Source organism: Neltuma alba, unplaced genomic scaffold (assembly GCF_004799145.2).
Source record: "Neltuma alba isolate B1F8T4 unplaced genomic scaffold, ASM479914v2 tig00012028_pilon, whole genome shotgun sequence".
Classification (NCBI taxonomy): domain Eukaryota; kingdom Viridiplantae; phylum Streptophyta; class Magnoliopsida; order Fabales; family Fabaceae; genus Neltuma; species Neltuma alba.
The window spans coordinates 222,287-248,958 of record NW_021636595.1 but is presented as its reverse complement, the minus strand read 5'-3'; the positions used below and the strand labels follow the sequence as shown (position 1 = coordinate 248,958).

At 30.7% G+C, this 26,672-nt stretch overlaps 2 protein-coding genes across 2 annotated transcripts; one reads left to right on the top strand and one right to left on the bottom strand.

Moving 5' to 3' along the window:
• Nucleotides 1-6,186: 6,186 nt before the first annotated feature.
• Nucleotides 6,187-9,212, bottom strand: LOC114721310 (uncharacterized). Its single transcript, XM_028907130.1, has 3 exons — nucleotides 8,864-9,212; nucleotides 7,723-7,845; nucleotides 6,187-7,473 (listed from the first exon to the last, which is right to left on the bottom strand). The coding sequence occupies exons 1-3, from the start codon at nucleotides 9,182-9,184 to the stop codon at nucleotides 6,187-6,189; spliced, it is 1,731 nt and encodes a 576-aa protein (XP_028762963.1). The 5' UTR covers nucleotides 9,185-9,212.
• Nucleotides 9,213-25,255: 16,043 nt separating this feature from the next.
• LOC114721309 (uncharacterized) lies at nucleotides 25,256-25,657 on the top strand. The gene has a single exon (XM_028907129.1). It carries the CDS (start codon nucleotides 25,256-25,258, stop codon nucleotides 25,655-25,657), a length of 402 nt encoding a protein of 133 aa, XP_028762962.1.
• Nucleotides 25,658-26,672: the final 1,015 nt, after the last annotated feature.

Sequence of the window (26,672 nt, the reverse complement as noted above, 5' to 3'; positions counted from 1 at the left end):
ATAAATGCTTAGCTGCCTAATTAATTATCCTTATAACTTTTTTGACACTTTCAACTTGAAATTTTGAAGGACTAAATGATCAATACATAAGGTCATGCTTTCACAATTCATAATAGTATTAAAAATAAGAATCAAATAAGCTTTTATTCATTATTAATCCCACACAATTTTCATTCTTATTGAGCTCATCAGATAACATTTGTATTTTCTTTTAATAGATCCTGTCCTAGTCAAATTCTTCATTTGATAATGTCTAGCACGAAGATCAACTTGCAAAGTGAATCTTTGAATCTAAGAAGAGAAATACTATATACCCTATTTCATATTCACAGAATAAATAAAATAACATCTAAACATTTAATTAGTAAGGATTCGACTCATGTAAGCCTTGATAATGGTGGAAGTTTAAATGTCATTATATATTGCTGATTTGAAAATTTTGATTAGTCAGTGAACGATATGTATTGTTTTTGTAACTGCACAACTTGGATAATGGGATTTGGCCTAATAACTCTAATAAGCTCTAAGGACAAATGGGACGAGGAAGGATGGGTAAGTGGGTGACAAGAATGGCCGAGAAGTAGGAAAGAGAGTGAGAAAGGGGGGGGGGGTTAAAAGACAAGTTTACTTTTGTTTTAAGGGGTAACTTAGCTAGCTAGGTTGTTGTAATGTCATTCTCATAGGTATCTTATTATACAACTTCTCAATGTTGGTGCTACGTCAGCCAACTAATTCCCCTCTCTCTGTGGCTGGCTTCCCTTGTTAAAAAAAACTCGCTATAAAGCTATATATTTAGCTAGCTTAATTGCTGCCACTTCCACTATGTTCATGTGTCTCGAACTTTCCCAGACAAACACCCAATCAAATCAAACTTCACTCTGCCGAGGAAGGGCAGTCCGATGCACAAGACATTCCGTGCTCACGCAAGATTGGGTAAAGAGCCGGATCTCGTAGGATCTGATGTAAGCAGCCTTTCTTGGGAATTATTTATAAGAGGCTGATTTTACAGTTCAAGACCATGATTTTTTAGTCGCTTTTGGCATAAAGTATTGAAAATTAGTTATAAACATTGAGATTGAGATTGATAAAATATATTAAAAGAATGTTTAATATAAGAGATTGTTTGTTATATAAGATTAGCTAAACTCATATACGTGGGATTGAAAGAATATCATGAGAGAAAGTAGACTTCCATTCCCATCGCTATGGGTTTACTTAATGTTATGTAATGAACAATTCTTTATGCTAAATATTATTTTAATAATTTTTCTTAATTATAATATCAATTTTTATCTTTTATTTTTAATATTTAGTTTCAAACTGACTTTTGGTGACACGGAGATAAAACTCACTTTGCAGAATAAGTGAATATAATCTGATATACGACATTTACAGCTAGGGCATTAATTTTTCGCTCAAAGTTTTCACCAACTTATTCGTAAGACGCTGATCCATTAACGACATATATATGATAATATATTCAAATTATATACCATAGATACAATATAACGCATCTCAGCCTTCATATCTCTAGGAATGGTGAGAACCATATAATTTTAATACAGGCGATGGTGTTTGTGAGACTTGGTCCCTCTGCTTTGAGGAGAAAGAGGCCTGACCTGACCTATGATTCCCTCTTTCTTCTGTGTGCTTCTGTGGTGTGAATGATAGAGAAATCACATACTAACTATAACACAGCTTCTCCCAAACTGTGATTTTGCCTATCTCCAAATCATATAGTTTCTGACTCATTAATTAATCACTTTTTTTTAGGTGTTTGGGTAAAGTTACACAAAACCTTGGTTTTGCTTGAAACATGCTTATCTGCAGTTAGCCAAACACGCACACTTTTCTCCCATGCATGTTATTTGATGAGACAGTAGTGAGACACCATTTGGAGTTAATTTAATTATGATTAACAGATAGAGAGGGCCGAATTAATTAAGGGACAAAAATTAACATCTTCACTGATTCACTCTTACACACATACACACAGACACAAAATTTTTCCGGACTAAGTATAAAAAATCTGGAAAATAAGAGGTTTATTCATCATTTGCAGTTAATGATGAATAAACCTCTTATTTTCCAGATTTGAACTTTTGATTTGACCCAACCACAATGCACCCAACTGGACTTTGTTTGATGATAAGCAAATTTGTTTGTGTGTTTCTTATTATCTGATATGAAAAAAGCTAAGTGGTCACCCCCATGCATACGTAGCACGATGGGATATGGGCAACATCCAAGACAGCAAGAGAATGACAGAAAGTTCTAAATTATTTATATACCTATGGATGGATTCATTTTCTCTTCTTTTCCTTTCTTTTAAGAAAATTACTTTTTTTTTTTTTGGAAAATTTGAAAGGACCCAGCTTACACAATATTGATTTTGCCAAGAATATGGTCCCAGGAGACAGATCAAATCAACAATGTAACTGGCTATTAATGGGAAGTGTGACTAATTATTGGCATGGCCTACAATAATAAAAGATGTTTAATTTCCTCCTTGATTTTTCACCATCATCATCCTAATCATCTTTTGGATATATAATATAATACCTACTTGTGTTTATGCTTATCCTATATATGTTTGTGTGTGTATATAACTCTAACCTCTCTTAGGAATCAAACTTCACATCTTTGTGAATCACTTAACAATGAAATCCCACTTCCTTTTTTTAAGGAGGAAAAAGGGAACTTATCCCCACTACCTTATTTGTTCTGTCGTTTTCTTTTTGAATATATCATACTTGGGGAAAAACTTTTGTTCTTGAGTTTTGCTTAATTATCCATTTAGGTCCTAAACTTTAACTAAAACCAACATAAAGCAACACAATTTCTATAGTTTTTTTTTTACTCCAATTAATAACACACTTCGAGTTAAAGTTGAGGGACTGATTAATTGGTAATTTAGATGAAGTTCATGGAGTAGAAGATATATTTTTCCTAGTGTTTATTTTCATTATTCTTATTCACTTTTAGCAAAGTCAAAAATTCGGAAGAAAATTTAAGAGGAAGATTGTAAATGACTTTCCCTTAACAATAATAAATATTTTCTCTTATAATGCAATAATATATATAAGTAATTAATTAAGGCATATATTATTGCATCATAAGATTTATAATGCATATATTAGTTTTAGAAATTTTTGGGTGAAAAGATTTAAAACTCTTTTCATCTGGTTTTTTTGAAAGTTCAGGTGAAGTCAATCATTGAAGAAGACAAGGCTTGAACTGTTCTTTTGCCAGCAGTTTAAAAAGAATTTATAAAACTATTTAAAAATTACTTATCAATGAAATTTTCACATTATCAAAAGAGATGCAAACCCACCTCTTTGTGAGATATAAGATGGATACTAATCAAATACCACCTCTGGTCTTTAATATAAAAACTAGATGGTTAAGGAGTAGACTATAAAAATTATTTAAGTCAGTTATTTGTAATAAATAGATGTTATCTTTCCTAAAATACCCTTACTAATCATGTGTATTAATTAAAATCACCATTTGATGAAACCTTTAATTTCTATAATTACTAAAAGGATTACCTTGAACAAGATGGATAAATATGAGAGATAAAATAAACTGATATATTATATTTAAAATTAAAATAAAAATTAAACTAATTCTTATATTAAAAAACGAAAGTAATACTAATTTAGCACAGATTCTGGTTGGCAGCAAGATTCAGGGCTTTCAAAAGACATCCAAAGACGGGGGCGTAAGCCATAAGGGCCAGGTAGTCCGTGAGAAAAAGTGGGCTTCCACAATTACGATTTTGGACATATCAGGCCCATTTAATATGTCTGTGTATATACACATTAATATGGATGAGATACTGTACCCAAAAAAATGATATAAAGAAAAAGGTTTTAAAAATATAAATTACTTTAATTTAATTTTGTGAAAGAACTTAACGGTTTAAAATATTTCTCTTATAATGAAATAATATATATAACTCAATAATATTATAATGCAATAATATATGCATTATAAATCTTATAATGCAATAATATATGCCTTAATTAAATTAAAGAGATGCAAACCGACCTTTTTGTGAGATGTAAGCTGGATGTTAACCAAATACTACCTCCAATTATTAATATAAAAGTTAGTTGAATAATTTAAGTAGATTAAAAAAATTAATTAAATTAGTTATTTGTAATATATAGATATTATCTTTCCTAAAATATCCTTACTAATCATGTGTATTAATTGCAACTGCCATTTGATAAAACATTTAACTTGTGTAACTATTATAAGAAGTATCTTAAAAAAAATGAGAGACAAAATATATTAGGATTTTATATTTAGAATCAAATTAAAAGTCAAACTAATTCTTATATTAAAAAAAGAGAGGTAATAGTAATTTAGCACAGATCTTGGTTAACAGTAAGATTCAAAGCTTTCAAAAGACATTAAAAGACATGGGGCATAAGCCATAATGGCCAAGGCAGTCCATGAGAAAAAGTGAGCTTCCACAATTACGATTTTGGACATATGGTCCTTAATATCAAGGAACAAAAAACCGGACCGGACAATGAACCAGTCAAGATAGTGGGTTAAAGGTTAATGGTCTAACCGGAGTCGGACCGGTCATATTAAAATAATATAATTTAATTAATAATAACAAGATAAAATAATAATCTCTAAAAAAAATTTTACTCTTCTTTTTTTTGGGAACTTTCTTTTGCTTTTTGTATGGGCCACCTTTGAATCATTGCTCTGCAGTCATCCCTTTTTAATCTCCATACGGCTTACCCCTCAATCACTCCATCAAGTACCATAGTAAAAAAGCAACCAATCCAAAGGAAAGACCTGGAAGACTTGGACTGCCGTGCTTGCTCTGAAATTACAAGTTGTGTATTCCTTCTTTTAATAATAAAATAATTGCCCATCGTCCCTTCACTTCCTTTCCTTAGATTACTTTCTCACTCCGCTCACCTCTCCGTCCTCATCCTCAGCTCCTCATTTTGCTCTTCTTCCTCTTTCCACTTCCCCCACCGCCGCTTCTATCTTTCTTATTTCAACCCTCCCACCACCTCCTCAACACCGTGAGGTATCTTCTTCATTCTCTACTCTTCGTCTCCTCCAATTATTTTTTCCCTCCTCAATTACTGCCCCTCTCTTTTGTCGGAGTCTTTGGATTTTCGGTCATCACCTCTTGCTCTTATAATGGTAGAGACGCAGATGGCCTCAAGAGCGACGACTGCCTTCGTGAACAACAGGAGGACTAAAATCATTAAACCGGACAACCCATCCAACCGGCGGGTTGCCCGGTTGAACCTGGTTTTTTCCAGTTTGGTCATAGGCCGGTTTTTTCCTTCAACCAGACTGGACCAAGGACCGGTTCACCGGTTTTCCGGTTGAATCGGCCGGGCCGGTCCGGTCCCTTTTTTTTTCATTGCTTAATACCCAAATATATATATCTAAATGATTTAAAAATATAAATTACTTTTTTCTTATTGCTCCAGGGTATCCCCACCGTTGATAGTAGTGAGACTAATCCCCCATCCCTGGGTCGACGCACGAAGTAGTAAGGAACTGGCCACGGGGTGCTTTCCATTCACAAGAGTTGGGGATCGAACCCCCAACCACTTGCTTAAGGGACAAGATGCCTAACCATCACGCCCACCACAACGTGGTTAAAAATATAAATTACTTTAATTTAATTTTCTGAAAGAGCTTAACAGTTTAAGAGGCTGTCATCACTGCTTTCCCTACAATATATTTTTTTCAAATAAATTACTTAATTCTAACAAATGTGACATAATCTGATATTAGATTATATACCAACTTATAAGTTAGATAAATTAATTTTTAAAAAATAATAAATATGATAGACATAATGAATTAAGGTCTTACATTAAAGACCAAAACCAACTTACTAATTAATTACTCTATTTAGGACTGGAGGAGTATATAAATTGGATTGCAGAAACATGAATAGAATGAAAATTTTGAAACAAAAAGTACAAAAACAAATCAATATAGCCACATTGCAATTACCAAAACTTGATTTCCTTATACGAATAATCATATATCAATAAATATCGTAAAACATGAGTGCATGAAATGTCTCCAAGGCGGTTCCAACAAGAAATTGCCACTACAAGAAGTTGCTTGAAAAATTTGTGGTGTTCCCTTCCAATGTTGTTTAATTCCTCTCAAACAAATATATTTCTAAGCCTTGGACTTAAGGATGTGTTGCAATTGTGACCTTTGGCTTCTCACTCTTGCGTCTAAAGACACAGCCTTCAAGTTACTTTTTGGGACACCTTTTGGCCATTCTATGCAACCTTTCATAGCACGAGTTATGTGCGGATTTATGGCTTCTGATTCCCAGTTCTTGAAGCCACCTTCCAATCCTGAACCTTCCATTGAAGACAAAACCCCTGCAATTACGGTACTAGTTGTTCCATTAGTTATGCATGGCCTTAACTTAGAGCTAGAAGAAGCCTTCCTCTTTAATATCTCAGTAACTTCTGTCTCAGGAGATTCCAAGTAAGCATTTTTACCATACTCTGCTACGCTTCTTATCACATTATCCTCTTGGTTGACTTTGACAACTTCTAACCCTGTGTTGTAGTCAGAGGATGAGTGTGATCTGTTGTCTGGGGCATGTTCATATGGTTTGATCACTTTCTCATGACCTTTGTCATTTTTGAGCTCTTCATAAATGGAAAAGATATCATCAAATTTTAAGAAATCATATGAAAGTTCCACAATGTGTTGGTTTTTGGCTAGCTCAGCTGTGGCTTCTGATCTTAGGGAATTCTGCAGAAAAGCAAAGAACTGGATCATCTGATTGTATTTATCTTCAAGTGCAAGTTTTGCATCGAATAGCTTCATTTGAACTCGTTCTTCACGCAAAAGATCTGCTATTTGCATCATGTTTCTCTCTTCTTCCACTTCATTGAGGATCTTTATGGATTCCATCTCCAACTCCTCAAGCCTGCCCTTGTCTTCTCCTATTTCCTTGGCTAATTCATTGCACACTTCCTCCATTAACTCTCTGCCTCTTTTTTCTTCCTCAAACTTCTTCTTGAAGTGCTTAGCATATCGGTTCGCTTCAGCCAACTTGTGCAACAACTTGGCATTCATCAGCTCCATCCTTTCCTTACTTCTCCTTTCCCCTTCCAGTTTATCCTTTACCTCTTCTAACATTGACTGAAACTTTTGGAGTTCTCTTTGCTTCCAAAATATCATTTCTTTCTCAAACTTCCGAACAAATTTTTGTGTCCTTTTGTTAGAGGACTTCCTTGAAGCTTTAAGCTTATTTATGCACCTTTGAGCCTGAAGTAGTTCTGCTAGAAGAGCTGAGACAATTGAGTCACCTGCTAAATTCCTCTCTTCATTGTGTTTACTACCCTGAATCTGAGTGAACTCATCGGACCCTTCAGGAAGATCAGTATCCCACTTTGTTGCCTCTTCCTTACAACACTTGAGATATGGAGCCCACGATTCAAGCTGAGAACAAAAATCGCCATTAGGAATTACTGTCTCAATACTGTCATTAATGGGGAGAAGAAATACAAGGTTTCTGTGTCTTCTCTTTCATGAATATCACTGAATCAATAGGTCACATGTATCAATTTCCATTTACAAGTTCATTTTCAAATCATCAATCTGGGATAGATATATAGAACTGATTAAAGTGCTTCCCCCTTCTTTACATTGTTCAAAGTTGAAGCAAAAATAAGTATGTAAACTGTATACCTCATGTTGAATTCCATTTCTTGAATGCAAGATAGTATCCGATGGGGGATCTTTCGTCTTCTCAAATTCATCTCTGGTTTCATGATGAGTGGGAGGCTCAGTTCTCAAATTCTCATTAGCTAGCTAAAGGAAAAAACATGTGCAGGATGTCAACATGACTCAAGGGCAGAAGTTGTTAAAAACAAGAAGTGAAAAACCATAGCCAATAACTATAAATAAGTTTGTTCTTTTAAGAAGGCAATGATAGAGACCTAACTCTGACACCAAGCCTTCTGATTATACTCTAAGGATCCGAAGAGGTGCCAGGGACCACCAGGTCAACATTTCATTGGCAAATCCAAATAAAGTTCTATTTAAGATGCTGATTGGAAAGGATCAAATAATGAATCACAATATAACAATGGGCAGATGGCATTTTTGAATTAATTCAGGATTGGCATCAATTTTGCAGAGTTCAGATCCTTGATCATCAGTTAGTTTCCTGGCTTCGGTTATATACATATACTTGATGGAGGAACGACTGAGATTGACTTTAATCAATAAAATAATGGCTGATATTTGAGTTTAAAAGGGAAAGAACTGAATCGCAGGGCTCATAAGAAGTAGGCCATTTCAAATAGCAAAAATATTAGGAATCCAAGATAAAGAATTCCCGACATTAGTGGAGGAGCAAGACAAAACATTAATTCAATTACCCAAAAGTTGAACTTAAAAAAGAAGTAACATGATGATTTCTAAGTTAAGCTTCATATTAAACTTGGATCACCTCCTCTATATGATCAGCACACTTAAAATAATAAACCAGTTCACTTTTTAACAGACTCGTGTCAGATGAAAACCTGGAAGTTAGCCATTGCACAAACAACAAGCATGAACTATATCATGAACAAAGTGTACTAGAGAAAATGATACAGGATATTCTATCCTGGTTCTATCATTTCTAAAAGCTTTCAGCCAAGCATCAGATAAATTCCAAGACTCAAAGGAGGGAAAAAGAAATGAAAAGCAAAACGCAGTTGCTTTCCTTCGCCTTCTTTTCTAGTCAGCAACCACAGAGCCCAGCAACAGAATATTCTCAAATTCACATCAAGACACAGCTAAGGAAAAGAAAAAAAAAAAAGAAGAAGAAAATTTCAGATACCTCAGACTTGGACGAACCAACCGACCCATCACCGATAGATTCACCGCCATAATTCCCTGAACGCTCCATAAATCGAAGCTGCCACAATCCAGCGGCGAGCTTCCTCGCTGATAGCTGGGGTTTGGGAAATCCATGCCGGAAATTCACAGGGGAACTCATACCGGCGGTGAGGGAGCTTTTCTTCTTGTGAAGGTTGCAGTGCAAGGAAGGATCATTTCGGAGGACGCCGTAGTGACGGCGGAGGAGAGCGGAGAGTGTTGAATTCCGGTGTTTGCGGCGATGGGTTATCGCCGAAGAGTGGGACCCAGGGGAGGAGTTCATTGGGGATGAGCAGGCGGGGAGGCCACCATGAACAGAGAAAAGAGAAAAGGGAAAGAGAAAGACATAACCAAAACAAAAAGATTGGAATTTGGGAATGTTTGTGTCTGCCCAGTGGTGAGTGACAGTTACTTCTTACTATGCGCGTATTTATCATGCATGCTTTGCTTCCTTCATCTTTTTTTTTTTTTTTTTTGAGCTGAAGCTTCCTTCATCTTTTTAACTCCCTCTTTTTTATTGCCATCCACCACTGCCAGTTTGCATAATTAGTTTTTTTTTTATATTGACAACCCATATTCTGTGCAATCTATTTTTTAAAAATACTTATTAATATGAAAAATATTATTATATTAATATAATTAATCTATAATAAAATTTAGGACATTCTAAAGAATGAGAAAGACTTGATAAATACTACACGCAAAAAAAAGTATCGCAAATTTTATAACCACAGAGTTGATATTTTGATTTAAGTGACTTTCATCACTAAATTTTTACTTAGAAATTTCTTGAAAAAAATCTCAAAAAATATCTTTAAAATTTTAAAATTTCAAATTAAAAATGACTATAAAAATGTGTTCTCATTTACTTTTCATATATTGTCAATTGCTATTAAAGTATAGTAAATAAAAATGATGTTAAATTTAAAAATTTAAAAGTATTTTTATGAAATTCTCCCACACTTCTTTCTTTCTGTTAGTTTTCTCTAATATTTATGACAAGAATATTATTTATCAGTAATAAACAATAAAGGTGGTTTGCCGCATGGTGTCACTAAGTTACTCCTCCTGTTCTTAATATAAGACCTATTTAACAAATTTGATTAGATTAAGAAAGTTAGGTAAGTTAGTTAATTATAAGAAATGTGACACATTTTTCCTAAAACACCACAATCATCTTTTTTAATATCCTCTCTCTGTTCTACTTGATTATGGTTGGAGAGTATCTATAGGGATAATTTAGAGAAAAATTGATAAATATGATAAATGAGTCTTATATTTAGGATCAAAACCAACCCAAAAATTGGGTCCTATATTAAGGACCGGAGGAGTATATACATATATATATATCTCAATTGCTTCGTCTTAACCCAACTTCCATAAGTTCATTTAAAACTAAGTTTATAAAATTTATATATAATTAGGCTTCTTCAGTTGTTTTACAAGTTTTGTGGTCCTCCATTATGTTTGCTATTCTCAAACGATCCTTCTGTGTAATTCTCTCATATATTAATGAATCCGAATCCCAGATTGGGGATCAGAACAAGTACGTGCTCGCGGCAAGGTCCCCCTACAAAATGAACAGAACAACATGAATAATATACTATAATTAATCAATCAATAATTTAATAAAGTATATATTCAAACCCCCCTGAACTAAGCCACCCAGCTTTTTTTGGATCTAACATATTGCTGTACGATTAGATAGTGGATATTATTTTCCCAAAACGTTAATGAGTACAAAGTCATCGTATTTAATTAAAGGACCCACCAGCAGAAGACCATATGATGGACAAAGACGCGGGGAGCGGGACACGTGGAGGCTTACTGGAGCCAGTTGGTGTGTTAATGAATGAAGTTGGTGTTACTGTGAGGGAGGGGGGAGGGGGCTGTTTGGTAAAGCCATTTAACCATTTTAATTGAAGGTGTGAAGTGTTCAACGATTTAGGTTTGAGTTGGTTCAGATTTCACTTCAATGATAATCTTTAGACGTATCATCATGTCTGCACAAACTTTTGAATTTGTTAAAATTACTACTTTGTTTTGAGTGCGCCCCATGTCTAGCCCCATCAATTAGGGTAGCGGTTGGGTTTATATTTTTTTGAGAAAGTTCTTTCTTTTCAAGTCAACCAAAGAAGTTTAAATTTTTTTTTTAAAACTCATACTTATCTTCTAATTAAATTTAACGATCTTAAATAGACAACAATTATTAAGTATTTAAACATTAATATTATTCCCTTCGTAATTAAAGGAGCGCAAATAAAATATGTTGAGAGTTATTTATAACTTTAAACTCTTAACCACGGTTGTCAAACTCACAAGTTTAAGCAAATTTGTGACAAAGATGTAGATTCGAATCGAAAACTCAGATTGTAAACTTGTAAGAGTTTACCTAGTAAAAATATATTATTAAATAATTAAAATACAAAAATAATTTGATTTAAATATATTTTAAATCCAAATCACCGAAAAACTAAACTTATCAACTTTCATAATTTATCATAAGTACTTAATATAAAAATTTCTATAAATTTCATATATAAAGTCAAGTCACTAAACATAATCAAATTTTAAAAAATAACTATAAATTTAACAGAGATAATCAAATATAAAATTATTATCATTTCTATTGTCTTCTAGTTATTCACCATCACGATGTCCACTGCATAAAGTTTGATTATTGTGGGAAAAAATTTTTACTGGACTGATTTAAAAATTAAATATCATCTAGTATTCGCTAAAATTGATGCCAAAGTTTGTATCAATGTTTTTGAAGAAGTAGAGACCATAATATTACAATATGTTTTTATTATAAATTATGTATAAATTTTTGTATTAAAAATGGTTTATAATTTAACAATAAATGTTTATATATTATTGATAAGAAAAAATAAAGACAATTATAAAAACTTACATCCACTAATTTCATCCTAATTTATAAAACTATCACAATAAACTGAAATAAAATAAGAGCAAAAGCCATATTGCTGCATTTTTGCTTTTGCAGTATTTTGAAAAGTCAAAGAATGATTTGAAAAAAAATGAGGCTTCTGGAGTTTTGGCGCAGTGACAGTAACATATTCAATTATTTTACCCTGGATACAATCTCGGAAACTCAAAATAAAACTCATGATTTTATCAAAAAGTTACGTTTTTAAGTGAGTCGAGTGCGATTTTTCATATTTCCAATTTTAGATGAGATTTAACCAAAAATGATGATATATGTTTGTAAAATCGGATCATTCCATGTTTTGAATCGCGATTTTGACAACATTACCCTTAATCCTAGCATCTAGAAATCAAATGCTGAATATTCAAAGTTTAGTAACCAAATACATATATTTTGAAATAACCAAAATAATAACAATATCCTATAGGAATAATAAATGCAACAAGAAATAGTAATACAAAATATTCTAAATGTTAAAATGAAATTTTAAATCTTTAAAATCCTTGCAATTTTATTTTCTTCTTTTTGGTATTTTTATCATTTCTTTCTCGTCCAAGGAAATGTCCTCAAGTAAAGTTGTTGATGAGACTTCATGAGAGTTGGATGACCAAGCAGGAGCTTCTTTAGGGATTCCTGTGATGACAAGATTTTGTGATGGGGATGAAATGTTGAGATCAATAGAATGAGTTTTTTTTTTTTCATGACAAAAGTGAGGCTTTTGAAAATTGATTGATGAAAGTATTGTGGGACATGCTCTGGTACCAATTGATACAAGTAATAATTCTAAATCTAAAATGATAACTCAAATAAAATATTTTTGCCATGAGATTTTATAAACAAGTTTCTTATTTATCAAACTTTTTGCCTGAACAAAATCTTCCCCGAAATAGTATTTACATTCCTCAAACGAAAAATAGATCCAAATTTTTTTTTTAAAAAAAGAGTCAAAATAACAAAAAACACTATAATATAAACAATCATCACAAATTCATCCACCAACAATTATTTCAAGTATACCAAAGCAAAGAACTAAGTTTTTTAAGCCAATAACCACAAGAAAATCTAATCTATACTCACAAGAAGCTAAAAATCGCATAAAACACAATCTAAAAACTGTAAACTACAAACACACTGTAAAAATCATGTCTCCAATACTAAGGAAAAATCACAATATCAACCATTCAAGATTTCAAACAACCAAAGACCCATATGTACAACATGAAGCGTCGACTGGAAGAGAGAAGAGAAACACACCTACAAACGATGGAGAACAACTTAGACGACGGAGAACAAGTTGACGGCACCTTTGACGAAAGATTTTGGCTAAAAATCATGAGGAAATATCAGTGAGAAGCAACAAATTAAACTAGAGCGTTTACAGGGAAAGAACACACTGCAATGTAAAAGATGATAAAGGAAGAAGGTGAAAAGTGAAAACAAAGAGGCAGAAGATTAGGAATTTAAAAGTTCTTACCAACGTCAAAGGCCTGGTTTTAACATCAATTACTTTGCTAAGTAACGTTAAAACATAAAAGATATCGGTTTTCTCAAAACCAACGTAAGTAATTTAAAAAAATTTCAATTTATTTATCATTCTGCCACCGTCTCTCTCTCTCTTTTTTTTTTTTGACATCGCTTATGCTCATAACGACGCTAATTATAATTTTTCTAGTAGCGAAAATTCAAGAGAGAAAATTAGAGAGAAGAAAACTCAATATGCAATTCAATATCATTCAAGGACAGAAAATGTATCGAGGCACATATTTGAGTGATCATTTTGGCATTCTCTTCTCTTTTTGTTATGCTATTTTATCTTTTTCTCCACTCCCTTCATTGGTTGAGAAGGTTAGTCCTCAATCTAATTTCTTCGAGCACCACTCAAACCCTAATAAGAAGAAGCGGTCTCTAATACCAATTGATAGAGATAGGGAGAGAAAAAATGGAGAAAGAGAGAAATATTCAACAATGAATTTTAAAATGAATGACACTCAATATGCAATTAAACATAACATTAAAAAAATATAGGGAGAATAAATGTATTAAGGCGCGTTTAATTGATATTTGAATATCCATTTTAGCATTCTCTTTTCCTTTTGTTTTTCTCTTCCATCGTTCTCTATCTTTTAGGATCTTAGTAGAATTGGTTATTACGAACTGGTCATTATCTTTTATTTGATGTTTCAGAAATACCCTAAAACTAGATGAGAAATAGCTAGTGGCATGACTTGGAGTGACCTAGTGCTTGACTGGATAATCTGGCTCAATACAAAAGTTATAGATAAAAAAATGTTAAAAAATGATTTTACTGATAAAAGTTATATTTTTATCGAAGATACATCTCCTTGAACAATTATGTTGGGATACAAAAGAGTCATATTTAAAGTTATGCATATCCAATAATTTTACAGTATTTTTATATGATATTAAGTTAATAAATTAATTTATAACTTAAATACAATTAAAACATCATATCATAAAATGTCTCCATGATATTCATAAAGTAAATTCAAAATTAAAGCCGTTATATATTATGTAGATACTTAATTTTGTTATTGAGTTTATTTCATATGGCAAGAAAAAAGTATGATAGAATTCAATATTCCATTACAAGCCAAAGGAACAAACTTAACGGAAAGGGGGCAAAATTGAAGTTGGGTTATGGGTTTATCAATAGGAGCTGTGCGTGACAGCAAAACGAATTATTAGAGGGACTTTCTATTAATAAAGGAGTAATTGATATGATTTGATGGTGTCAGTTAAAAAATTAAGGCTACAGTAATTTCAGTGTTTCATCCTTGGAGACATCACACAAGTGGCGACTGCGAAATTGTCGCAAAAGGTTATTCTCAAAACATATTTGATTGGAATAACTAATTAGCTTCAATCACCCAACTCCTTTTTCTCTAAATAAAAAAAATGATTTTCCAGGAATTCTAACATCTTCAAAACTCAATTAGGATTTAGGAGCAACTCCCAGCACAAGATAATTGTATTTTTATCGCAAGGTTTGAAACTGGATCCCCTCCACTTGATCAACTTGATACGAAAGGATCAAAGTCGATCCATTATATAATGGCTTTTTTTTATTTTACCAGAACATCATATAATGGCTTTGGCCAATGTAGTAGTAGTAGTAGTAATAATAATAATAATAATAATAATAATAATAATAATAATAATAATAATAATGGTCGAGACTACTCAGGCTATGATTTAGTTGTCATATTAAATGACATGAATTTTATTTTGACTCCTTTAAAATTTTGTTGTGGTTTGAAAAAATATATATATTTATATTTTCTTGCAAGTGAACTAGTAAAAATAACATATCATAATATTCAGTCTGTTTGGTGTGGCGTTTCGAAAGGAAAAAAGTAACTTATAAGTGTGATAAGTCAGTTTGCAAATTTAGATGCCGTTGGTCACAGCTTATAAGTACGATTGTAAAAGCACTTAAAACTTACTTATGATTTACGTGAAAGTAGCTTTTTGAAATTAAAAAACATTTTTGCCCTTATATCTACGTTTTTCTTATGCTTCTCTCTCTATATTTCTTGTAATTTCTAATCAGTTTTTAGTTATTTATTTTTAATAATCTAAAATAATTTTCAACAGTTGTTATAATATTTTTTTATTCTATATTTACATAAATTATACAGAAGTATATCATCTAATTAATTATGTAATATTATTTGGTTCAAAAATTTTCATTTCTAATTTAAATATATGTTATTAATTAAATATAACTTTTTTATATTATAATAATTTAAAATTATTATATTTTGTAAATTCATATTTTTAATCATTTTTTATTATTTAATAAAAGTTATACCCATTTTGATTATTCTGTAAACTAAACTTACTTATTTAATCCTAATCCAAACAATTTTTTCACTTTACAAACTAACTTTTTTTTTTATAGTTAAAATTTTGGAAAGGGATTGGGCTCACCCACGATCCAAGGACAGGGCGAAATCTCCCTTCCTCCTAGGTCATACTAATGTTGAGCAGGACGAGCCGTCAATTACCCTCAGGCGTTTACCTAGGCACCCAGGAGCTAGGATGCCTCCCCAAGCGCTGTGACTGAAACCACAACAAAGTGGTACTCCCCAGGGATCGAACACATGCCAACTTGGTCATATGTCTCACCCCTTCACCAGCTGAACCCACAGACGATGGGTTTTACAAACTAACTTTTATAAAAGCAATCCAAACACAAATCACACGATCTAATATAACTTTTACTCAATCTTACTTTTCTAAAAATCAAATTAAAAATAAGTTACATTTTCTACTACTAATTCAAATGGAACCATTATCATATATACTAATGGCTCATATTCTTACACAAAGTTAAGATCAGTCATACTGTATACACACAGTTATACACTGCTTAATTATATTTATGAATTGTGGAATTTCTTATAAATTTTATATTATTGATTGATGTATTGATTAATTAAGTCAATCATTGGATTGGAATGAGCTCTAGTTTTGCCAAACTAGAATTATGGGACACAAGGATTTAGGACTAATGTCTGGAATTCAACTCTCTTTACTTTATCACTTGAGGCCTAAATTACAGTTTTCATTTGCATGTATTGGCTTTCGTTGTCTGAAACTGAGTTTATTTTTATGCATGTAAATGTTTGATTATGATATATATCTAATTGTTCATGTATTCCTTCTTTAAAAAAAAAAACAATTTACTCATATTTTTGGTTCATATATATATAAGCTCGATCATTGGGTGAAACCAAACAATTATATACTCCTCTGGTCCTATTTATAAGACACAGAGGAAAGTTTTTTTGGTCCTATTTATAAATCACTTCATTAAATTTTTATCATGAATGTACCATATTGTCCTTCATTTATTATAGTGTAGATATTTATTTTTTTTGAAAGGAGTATATATTAAATAGGTATAAAGTCGGAAAGTTGCTATATTTTAATGAAGAGTTAATGCAGTTTAAGATTTTTCTTGATCTGTGTGAAACATGTTGGAAGTGCCTTATAAATAGAATCAGAAGAGTATATGATGGGGATGAAGGGGATGGGAGTTTTGGTGAGTGTCGCAAGAGGGTTCGGAAAAGCTGGAAACTTCTTCCAACCAATCAAATAAAAACTCACCTAAACTACTTTTTCCAACCACTAAAATGAACACTTCCAATTAAACTTCTTTGGCCTTCGGTTTAATACGACGTATCTCTCACATGCTATGTCTTGTGTACTCATATAAATACATCCCAAGTAGATTCAACCAAACTTGCTCCTACTTAAATGAACCAACCAATCGAACTTTTGTACGAGTGTCTGTGTGGATTTGCAAATTCTGCAGCTAAAAGCTTACGTTCAGTTCTTAGTATAAGATTTAATGAATTAATTTAAAGAAATTATTTAATTATATTATATATTATATGACCTCTCTAAAATATTTATGTATATTATTAGATTATATATCAATTTATAGTCAGACAAATTAGTTAAAAAAAGATAAAAATAAATTTATTAAAGTAATTTATTTTGCTTCATTAATCTTCTCAACTTAGTCAATTGAGTATTATATTAAAGCACAGATATAATATGTCCTCATTTCATAATATGAGAAACGTTTTAACTCTATTTACTAACAAATGGGTAAAAATGAAAATTAAAGTTCTAAAAATTTGCTGATGTTAGTTGTGAAGAATGATAGAATTACTGGGAAAAAAAGTCATCATTTTTTATGAGACTTGGGGGAAAAAAATAAATTTATTTAATACGCATGATACTCCTTCTTGGTTCGTATTGTAGGAGGACATGACGCATAATATATTGAGGTGAGGTGGGACAGTAAATGCTTAATATATTAACACTTATTAAGGAAATTCAAGCACATATATTAAGGAAATTCAATATAAAGTGTCCTCCACTATATGGAAGTATCTTCCAGTATGGATCACTTTGGATTTTTACCCCAACAAATTAAACATTATAACATATTACATTAGATTAAGGCACTTTAATCAAATATTACATTACTATCATATAAAAAGGGCATTTTTTGGGGAAAAAATCATTAGATAATGCACAAAACGATTAAAAAAAAGACTTATATTGAGAATAATAAAATATTAAAGAATTTTCCTTTTATATATAAGCAATATACTTCTCAAACACTGACTTCAAAAAATTTTGGGTTTCTTGAGTTAATATAACTAAACACATTTTTCTTGCAATGCGTGGAATCTAATGAACTAATTATATTTTTCCTCCGATCCTAAATATAAGACCCTTATACGTGATTTATCAATAAACATGATTTGCTATGTATTTCATCATACACAAACTCCCTAATTTCTATAAAAATTGATTGGTATATTGATGATTCCAAGTCTTGTATCACCCTTGAGAAAACAATAATGCAACACCTGGATAAGAAAAACTGGTGGCGTATTTGCTAACTAATTACTTATTAAAGCAAAATAAAGAATATATATTTTTAACATAATCATATGAGATTAAGCTTAAAATCAAAACGGCATTCTTCATAAAAAAAAATAAGAGAACAAAATCACGTTCACATCTTGTATTTTATTTAGGGTGTGTTTGGATGAAACCAAACCGTGGTTTGGAAAAGTGATTCTGGAAAGAATAGATTTTATAAAAAAGTGATTTTGAGAAGTGAGAGTGTTTGGATAGTTGTTATCAGAAGCACTTTTTATATATACAAATTACTAAAAAAAAGACAAAAGTTAATATGATAATTACAGAAAAAAATAGATTTTATGATATATTTTAATTTGAAGGAATAAAATTGTTAATAATATATTTTTTATTAACATAATTAATAATACATAAGATAATATAATTAATATGTATATATATTTATAAAATATAAAATTAAATATGTTTATAAAAAAAATAACAAGATACATATCCTATAGGCTTTCACACTCTCCCTTTTTTCTTCAAAAGAAATTTTTTTTTGCTTTTTCCAAAATCGTGGTTTTGACCCAAAACTATGGTTTGTACAAATTGGGTGGGTGTTTGGGTGACTTAGCACCCAAACGGTGCCTAAAAAGAGAGATCTGGTTTTATTATTTAAATATCCTTAGAAGAAAACGGGCTGATATCGAACTGGCCCAAGCCCAATCATTTTCAAATCCATTAAATGTTCCAAAGGAAATCGCTGTTTATAAAGTTTCGCTCGTGCTAACAAGAGTTAGTCCAGTTAGTAAGGAGTTAATTTATAACCCACAAGGTTATGAGTTTGAATCTCTCTGCCAATATGAAAAATTTGTTAATGGGCTATCTGTAAATACTTCTGTAAGCGTTTTGTATTTCTATAAGTGCTTTTTGAACCTAGAAACATGTCCTGGCCTAGGTGAGCCCACAAGACCCAATTCATCTAAACTTTTTTTTGTACCAATAAAAAAAGCTTCCTTGGTAAATATCTAATTAATTAATACATCATTGTCATTATCTTGTGGCCTTAACGCCAAAAATGATTGAGAAAAAAAAAATAGATGAACCTTATAAAAGATACCGTCTGAAAACCGCCAACAGTATTCAATAAAAGATGAACCTTATTAAAACAAAAAACCAAAAAGAAAGAAAGACACATAAGGAAGAACTTCTATATTCTACGGTCTGAAAGCTCAATGGATGACATAACAGAAAATTACATATTTCATTGATAATTTGTAGAGATAATAATTAAAAATTTTGACTTTTAGCCTCTGATTTCTGAATATCTCCACTTTCCTCCCTAAAATTTGGTTTTCCTACAAGGCAAATTTTTTAATTTGTCCTTTGGAGATCATCTCCCCTGAAAAGATTTCAGATGCCAAATATTTCTGTCATGAATCTAAAATTATTTTACACCAATTTCAGTGAGTGCATAATTATCCGTTTTATGTAGACGAAACTAAAATTATATTATTGCCTTTTTTTTTTGCTAGAATTTAGATAACTAAAATTATTACCCACGCACTTGCGTTCATCATGATGAAGTTGTAACTGAAAAAAAAAAGAAGCTAAAGTATATATTTGACCTTTTAATTTTATGTAAAGTTTCATTTTAAAAAGTATACTTTTAGTCTTTTAACTCTAAAATTATTACTCTTAAATGATGATTTTTTTGTAATAATCATGGTTGTTTTGAATATTAAATTTAATATGTTAGTATTTAGTAATGTTTTATCAGCATTCAAGAACTCAATATCATCATTTTCTGTTAACATTGTTGGGATTAGAGGACTAAAAGTTTACTTTTTAAAATTAAAAGACCAAAATAAAATCTTGTGTAAAGTTAAAGGACTAAAAGTATACTTTAGCCAAAAATTAACGTTAGAGGATGGAAAGATATTTGATCTGTAAGTACCTTTGTAAGCTGTCTCTGAGTTTGAAGGCATGTTCGATCTAGCCACATTCAAGACTCAACTCTCATATACTTTTCTTTATTTTTAAAAAAAAAAGATGGAAGGATATTAAAATTTTGGTAAATTATATTTGTCCTTGAAAATGGAATTTATTAAAGAAGCTATTAATTATTCTAATATGGACCTTATAATTATCCTTTATCATAAATAATAGGTTTTAAAAATGATAAAAAAAGGTTTTTCAAAGATTAGTATTCTATAGATCTATTAATTATTTATTTTAAATATTTTTCAGGAAGAATATTAAATATATGGATAAAAATTATAACATTAAAAAGATAATTAAAATTGAAATTTTAAAAAGATGGTAATAATTTTTCTGTTAAATTCATTATATTTTTCAGACATAAATTTCGTTTAAATTTGCGGATAATTGAGAGGGTCATCCTTATCCACAATAAGGGCGTGGCCACCAATTATATTTGTATGTGTCTAGACAGAGACATTCATTCTTTTTCTTAGGCTTACGCAAATCAGACCTAATCCTACCAATTAAAAAAAATTAACATAAAATATGTGAATATTGTTAATATTATTCTGTGACTTATTAATAAACAAAAAACCAGTGTGACTCCCAGGAGTATTTCACATAGAGAAATTGAAAAACAAAATATAATACTAGCTCATGAAAAGTATATAATATATATATATATATATATATATATATAGTTGTTTGAAATTTGATGATTGCTGTCAATGCTGATATACCCGCAATGAAGAATTTTATTGTAATTTTTGGCCAAAAAAGGCATTCAGAGAGTAATCTCATAATACTGACATCACCAAATTTACACTCTGAATTCTGATACTACTTCTTTTTCTTAATATAAAATTTTATTTAATTTTTATTTTGATCTTAAATATAAGACTCAATCTATTTTGTCTTAAATATAAAATATATGCTCAGTATTTTAAAATTTTTTAAAATTCCGAAACTATAAAATTATCACCTCCAACATATTATAAAAGCTGAGAGTATATATTTTGACAAATTATAGTCAGATGAAGCCAACAGATCTGGCTCTCTTTTTTCGGACTTGGGGTTGTCATTTATCCTCCTTTGCTGCCGTCTAATTATATCTAAATTAAAAAGAAACTACACCATTTTTAACTCATGAGATATCAAAATTTCATACATTTTATATAGAATGTAATAATAAAAATAAACAAGAAAAATATTTGAAAAGTAAGAAAAAATTATGGAGCAGTGGAAGGGAGGACAAGTGACACCTCAAATTCCTCTTTCTCATCCAAAAAAGTTGACATTTCTTTCTTTTTGATACCTTTTTTTTATCATCTATGAATGAATTTTCTCGTAATTTTATTTTAATATCTCAGTTGAAGGATCGAAATACTAACAGAAATGATGTATATTGGCAGGAAAAATGAAGTGTGTGAAAAGAATCGAAAAAATTGAAAGTCTTTCAAGGAAAGTGATTTTATGCCAACTATGAAAAGCGACATCGCTCAATTTGGATTTTGAACGGAAACGCATAAATGCATGGTAATGTATATATACATAAAATGAAATAAAATGGCAGATTTAAGAATGTTGGATGAGTAATTTTGTGCATAGAGTTGATGCATGTTTCAAATATATTTGGATAAAAAGTAATATTAATTGTTATTAAATTATGATAATAATAATAAAATAATTAATTTTATAAGGGAGAGGGACGAGCAAATCTAGCCTTCGCCCGCTGCCCGACCCCAAGTTTAGAGCCCTTGCCATCCTTTAAAAACTAATTCCTTTCTTCCCGAATTTGACAAACATTCCTTACTTTATGATTTTAAAAGTGTTTTTATGATTTATGAAGTAAATATATAGTGAAATTTGTCTCATTTTATTTAAAAAATACTGTTTAAAAGTATTTTTAATTATTGCCAAATACCACCTTACCACCTTCATTTTTCATAATGTACACTCTATCTCTTTCTTTACTTTGTTTTTCACCCTACTAAAATCAAGCATAAAACCACAAAACAAAAAAACTATCAAATGCACTTTATAAATAAAAAGCGAATTTATTGTTAGAGTACCTGAAGAGTATTGTCCCTCACGGTTAGAAAGATTGCATGTGCCTCCAACTACCAACCTACCTAAGTGAAGTGACAACTAGATGTTGTCTTTAGCCACGTCTTGTGGTGGGATGACTCGAAAACAATTTGAATCAATATAGTAATCATGATATAATATTTCTTTCTATTTTCTAAGAAAAGTTAAAATTTACTTTATTTAGTTTAATTATATTTTCTCGCAAACACTTATTTTTATCACGATATCCTATTATTTGGTAAGGAGGATGACAATTAAGAATCTTATAAGAAATATATATATATATATATGTGGAAATGTGGATCTTCACATTATAAACAAAAAAGTTTGAGTTATAAAGTTTTTTAACTGCAAATAGGTTCTATTTTGTATTAATTTCGTCCTTTATTATTTTCTCATTTAATGTATATTTAGTAGATGTTCTTAATCAAAATAAATAGAATGCAAAAATCTCTATTGTATCTAGGTATAATTTATTATATTTACGTAGAAATTGGTTTTGATCATAAATATAATACTTTAGTTCATTGTATTTCTCATTTTTATTATTATATTTTTCTCAAACTAATTTATCCAATTTGTAAATTATATTGATATGATATAACATTACATTAGGATATTTTAGAGAGTTCCTACCACATTGGTTAGAATTAAATAATTTATTTAGTTTTTTTAATTCACTCAAATTAGTTGATTAATTCTTACATTAAGCATCATAGATTAATAGGAGTAAATCAACAGCATGCTAATTACCAGAGGATTCATCTTCTCTTTGGTGTTTTGAATTTTATTATTTGCTTGCATCAGCAATTCAATTCAGAATATAAATATATAGTTGAATGATCTTAATAATATCTTTCCATATATATATATATATATATATGTTTCATCTCAAGCAGTAATAATACAGTCCTATGGGCTTCAAAACGTGGTACTATGGTGTTTTTCTGTGGGTTTGAGGCCAACATTTTCATTTGATTAATTATGAATCATCCTACCACAGCCAAACTATCTTACTCTGGCTTCATCAACTCTCATCTTCCATTTTCCAGAAAATTCTAACAACAGAAAAACATATTCTTACAAAATAATTAATCTTGTAATCAATTTGATTTGACTATTAAAAATATAAAAAAAAACCAAACATTCCTGAATTTGTCTGGTGTTTTAATTTGATGTACTACCTCCTTGGTATGTTCCTAGTATAGACTTGCTTTCAATATTGATGTTTTCTCTTTTTTTCCCCTTAGCTTGCAATATTAATATTAATTACGTGTGTTTTTGGATTTATATGATCGACTTCGCTAATAAAATCCTCAAGTAATTTTCTTTACGTCACCTAAAATTTAATTAATAGGTTATGTGTATATTGCTCAAATCAAAATGTTAATAAGTGATTACTATTTGCACACAAAATAAAATTGTGAGGTTCATTTAATTTGAGGTGTGGCTCCAGTTCTTCAAATAAATCAACATATTTATCATCATCGAGATTATATATACAATTTTAAGATGTTAAAAGTCCACATTGTAGTCAAACATAAAGCCAAAGTCCCCATAAACTGTATTTTCAAGGGAAAATGATGCAATTCTCGAATAAAAAAAATGATGCATCAATATATATATATATATATAAACATAGATTCATTTTATTATATCAATGTTATGACGAAAAGAAAGAAGAGATTAAAAATTGAATAATATTGAACATTTCGACTTAATTTTAATTCGTTGGTAGAGGTCATTTGTGTGTTTCAACATAGATATCATTAATTAATAAACAAGCGGATAACTAAAAATTTTAATTAGTTTAAAACACGTACATATATAGTATATCTGATTGAGGATTAATCAAATCAAATAAAGGAACGTGGATATTAAGATTTAAGTGTTAAATTAAAAGCAGACACGTGAAGGCTATTAATTACTTTAATTAATTAAAAGGGCAAAATATTACAAGTCCAATATTCCTTTATTTAGTTCAAATCTAAGTTCACACCCTACTGTTGGATTCCCTTTGCGTAATCCGTTCGCTTCAAACCCAAAAGATGCTCCTTCCTCCCCTTTTTCACACACATCACTATTTCTAACTTTATCCATATTCAATACATATAATTTTTTAAAAACATAACAATTTACACAATAATAAATAAAGACAAAATAATACTATATTCATATTAAAAATTTAATGGTGTGACGCATAACAATACCCAAAAAAAAAAAACCTTTTTCTTTGCTTTATAAATAGCACTAGAAGAGCAAACAGATATTAAATCCTAAAAAGTTATCTCTCTATATATATACATACTATTTCCAATCCTTAATATAAAAGCTAATTAAGACATTGAATTTGGTCTTTAACATAAAACATCAGTCCATTCTGTCTCCTATTTTTTTCCAAATATTCCTATTAATTATAAGATATTCTCACCGAGAGGTAGTTTTAATGCATATGATTAAAAAGTTAGGAAAAGTTAACACATATTTATAACAAACAACCAACTTAATTAATTTTTTTTAATATTATTAAACTAGTTATCTAATTCTTATATTAAAGACAGAAATTATATAATATATATAGTAGACGTACTTGTGCATATATTTAGTTAGTTAATTATGTAGTGAGTCTGCGACGGCAAAGAGGATTAAATTTGGTCAATAAAAACCCATCCAAAAAGCAGCCACGTAGGAGCACATGTATATAAAACTAAAAGGTCAATTGACCCTGTCGCCTACCTTCTCGTATATATACAAAAAACCCATCAATCAATCTCTCTCTTATCTCATTACCATCTTCATTTTCAAGCCTTTCTCAAACTTATCTACTCATCCCCCCCACTCATCTCTCTCCACCCATTATCCTTACATTACACGATCACTCTCATAATTCCTCTGAGTTTTAACGGAGCCCATATTATCATTATGGGAAACTGTTGCGGAACGACGTCGTCCTCTTCAGTTGATCACTGGGGTGGCGAGGATTGGAGTTTTCTGACATCGAGCAAGAATAGCAGGAACAGAAGCTCAACGAAGGTGTTTGATGAATTGAAGTTGATGAACAATAAAGAGGACAAGCTTCTTGTGGGAGATTCAAATGCTTCTTCTTCTTCTAATGGGAAGATTAAGATAAAGATTTCGAAGAAGGAGCTTCAAGTTTTACTGGGAGAATTAGAGAAGCAGAATAAGAATAAGAAGAAGAATACTAATAATTCTGCAGAACAAGTTCTGGTTCGTTTAATGGAGGCCAGAGATCAGCATCATCATCTTCATCCTGCTGGCCACAACTGGAGCCCTGCGTTAGAGAGTATTCCTGAAGTTAACTGATGATGGTCAGATTAAGGTTAAGGCTATTTTTAGTGTACAAAAATCTCAGAGCAATTCGTTTGTTAATTCTTTTATTTAATTTGGGTTTGATCTTGTAGTTTGGTGTAAGTAGCCTGGTTTGGTTTTGATCAGACTGTATCTTTATGTGTGAACATATCGAAGCTTGCAATAAACAAGTGAAAATTTATGTAGGTATATGTGTGTGTGTGTTTCAATGTACATATATTGTTTTCTATTTATAATCATATTTATGAGCTTTGTTAATTAATTCATTAATTAATGTGGAGAGAAAGATCACAACAAATCAAATCAAACAAGTTTTCTTGTTTGAAAATTATTTATTATATTCGTTCACCAAAAAAAATATTTGTTATATTACATGGCCGGATCCTTGCCGTACGTTTTGATACTTCGCCTAATTAATTAGTTTCTTCGTTTTAGTTAAGATTTAATTAGAAGGTGGATTGTAACTGTCTTTTTGCTTTTGTTTCTTTTTCTTCTGCGTGTACTGTAGTCCTCAAGTTTAGAATAATTATAGAATATGATGAATATCGCCTAGTGATGTGAAAGAACTTTTAAGGGAAAATAGCAATTAGGTCCCACTCAAGGGAATTAAATACAAAAAGATCCCTTGAAATCATGCAATTATTCTGAAGTTCCAAGGAATCTTTTTATAATAAATTTTATTTGTTTAATTACCAAATTACCCTTCTTTTTTTTTTAAAATTTGTATTGACAACTGAAAGAGCAGTGGTTGATAACTCAGGGTGTAAGGATTGACAACTATAGCAGCTGGTTTGACAACTTATGGTGTGATATGCTGAGAAAATGTGTTGTCAAACCAGTCGCGATAGTTATCAATCCTTGCACCCTGAGTTGTCAACCACTGCTCTTTTAGTGGTCAATACAAATTTTAAAAAAGAAGAAAGGTAATTTGGTAATTAAACAAATAAAATTTATTGCAAAAAGGTCCCTTGGGACTTCAGAATAATTTCATGATTTCAAAGGACCTTTT